The 2,275-nt window shown below is 53.5% G+C and overlaps 1 protein-coding gene across 1 annotated transcript in view; it reads right to left on the reverse strand.

The window, feature by feature from the left end:
- Positions 1-314: 314 nt before the first annotated feature.
- LOC144514958 (thyroglobulin-like) overlaps positions 315-2,275 on the reverse strand; it is a gene marked incomplete at both ends in the record, with an annotated part of 8,369 nt that continues 6,408 nt past the window's right edge. The window contains 2 exons of the mRNA XM_078245688.1: positions 315-699; positions 1,489-1,991. Of these exons, the coding sequence (XP_078101814.1) occupies positions 315-699; positions 1,489-1,991 (888 nt within the window). The remainder of the gene's footprint in view (positions 700-1,488; positions 1,992-2,275) is intronic.

Below are 2,275 nucleotides of genomic sequence, written 5' to 3' on the forward strand. Positions count from 1 at the left end.
TATTGACTTTAGACCAGGTTTTTGTTGGTCAATGGTGCGATCACTTACGCTGCCTCAAGATAGCAATACTCCCAGAATGCACCTGAACACACCTCCCTGTAAGACCAGCACGCCCAGCATGCACCTGAACACACCTCCCTGTAAGACCAGCACGCCCATGGGCCACAGATGGGTGCAGGTGCATTTGCTATTTAAACGACTTGGGCGCTGGACGGGAAACTGACAACTGTGTCGGTCTTAAACTAGCAAAGACACTTGCGTTGGGCTGTGTGCTGTGCCAGGTGCAAGATAGGCGCCTGAGTGTGATATCTTACAGGAGACGACGCCGCCTGTTGACCCAGCGGTCGTTGTTTGCCCCTCTGCGTCCACACAGAAGCAGCGTGCGCCGACACACTGCAGCGGCAGGAAGTCTCCGTCCTCAGAGCACGCTGGGACGTGGATCTCAGCGCCGGCTGACAGCTTTCCTTTCACCTTCAGCGCCATCGCGCGTGCTCTCTCGCAGCCAGACGGACATCGGGGCCGAGCGCCGGCGGTACGCGACCCGGCCACCTCCTGACCCTGAGGGTCAACGCACCAGCACTCTCCGCCACGACATTGGACCTCCTGGAAACCACCGCTGAGGGTGCAGCTCGGGACAAAGATGGCCGATGCGTCCTCGTCTTCGTCTTTAGAGCAGGAACGAAGCAGAGGAGTCAGAACCTGGAAAATAACAGCAGTGGAAGAAGTATTTAGATCATTTACTGCTGTAAAAGTACTAATACCACACTTACTTAAAAGTTAAAGTCCTGCAGTGAATCCAGGATTTGGCTTCGGATTCGGCTGAATATTGGGCTTTTTGACGGGGTTGAGTTTCTGCCGAACCTTAGAATGTTTTTTCATCGAACTGAACCCTACGCTTGCACTACGCGCGCTACACTGGTCGACGAAATGGCAGCGCCGTTGATTACGGGAAGGTGTTTACGTAGGTGGAGCGTTCAATGCAGTACTCGTGAGCAGAAAAAGTGTTGTTTGGCAGTACTTTCAGTCAAAAGAAGGCCATTCAAGTCCAGCTACATGTTCAATCTGCAATGCTGATTAGTCTGGTGGTGGCGAGGACCCTAAACAATACACAACATCACCGCTGTTACAACATCTGGTATGAAACATCTGGAAGAATACGAGCTGAGCATGAAGGAATCTACAGACAGCAGCCAGAATGCAGCAACTTCAGGTACGGCAAAGGAAGGACAGTCACTGTTTACTTCATTAATGTGTTGACTGTGTTCATGGACTGAGGACGGGACGAGGACTCAGTATTCGGTTTTGGATTTGGCAGAATCTTAACCAGTGGATTCGGTATTCAGCCAAACCCGAAAAATCTGGATTTGGTGCATCCCTACTCCAAATAAATAAACTAAGGAGACAAAGTGACGAAACGTTTCTTCAGTAAAAGTATGTAAGTATCATCAGGAAAACGTAGTTATTTTCAGTGTTTCCCTGGTGTCTCACCTGTTCCAGGGAGGAAGACTGTGAGCGGCTGTAGAGTGTGTTTTGGAGGGCGGAGAGGAAGGCGGGATCCTCCAGAGTGGCGCTGACGGACCGGACCAGGTCCCGGTTCTTCCGGAGGACGACAACGACACTCTGAGAAGAGAGCCGGTCTAGTCCTAGGGCTCCTCCTGTTCCCACCGCTCCGCTGAAGTTAAAGGAGGCGGCGCTCTTCAGGAACTTCCCTCCGAACAGATTCTCCTGAAGGCGCTGGGGCGAGGAGCGAGCCAAAGCCTGCAGAGCTCCGCCCACCGAGGGGAAGAGACCGCCGAAGACTTGGACCAGGCGAGACAGGAAGGAGGATGGGTCCACTTCCGCTGGCAGCAGATCCCCAAGAGGACGGAGGAGGGGGAGACACAAGGCCGGAGATGTGCCCGAGGAGGGCCGGAGAGAAGGATCAACAGGACCGGAAAAGAGACGGGACAGAGCCAGACGGCGCTGAGAGGGACAGTCAGCCAAACCTGAACCTGGAGGAGGAAGACGAGGAGGGAAAAGAACATGTTACCTTGCCCTAAAGGCTGATTTATGCTTCTGCGTCGAATTGATGCCATACCCCCGCAGACCCCTCTGCATCACCGCAAACCCCTCTCCAAGCCCGCCGCCGTAGCTCAACGTGCATCTCCAAAAATGTGTAACTTTGCGTCGAGGCGACACAGACCGCAAGGACTGTGATTGGTCAACTCGTCCTGTGTGTTGATGGTCCGTGTTTCAAGCAGTCTACTGTGGGAAGTAGCAACATGCTACTTCACTG

Source organism: Sander vitreus, unplaced genomic scaffold (assembly GCF_031162955.1).
Source record: "Sander vitreus isolate 19-12246 unplaced genomic scaffold, sanVit1 ctg808_0, whole genome shotgun sequence".
NCBI classification, from domain to species: Eukaryota; Metazoa; Chordata; class Actinopteri; order Perciformes; family Percidae; genus Sander; species Sander vitreus.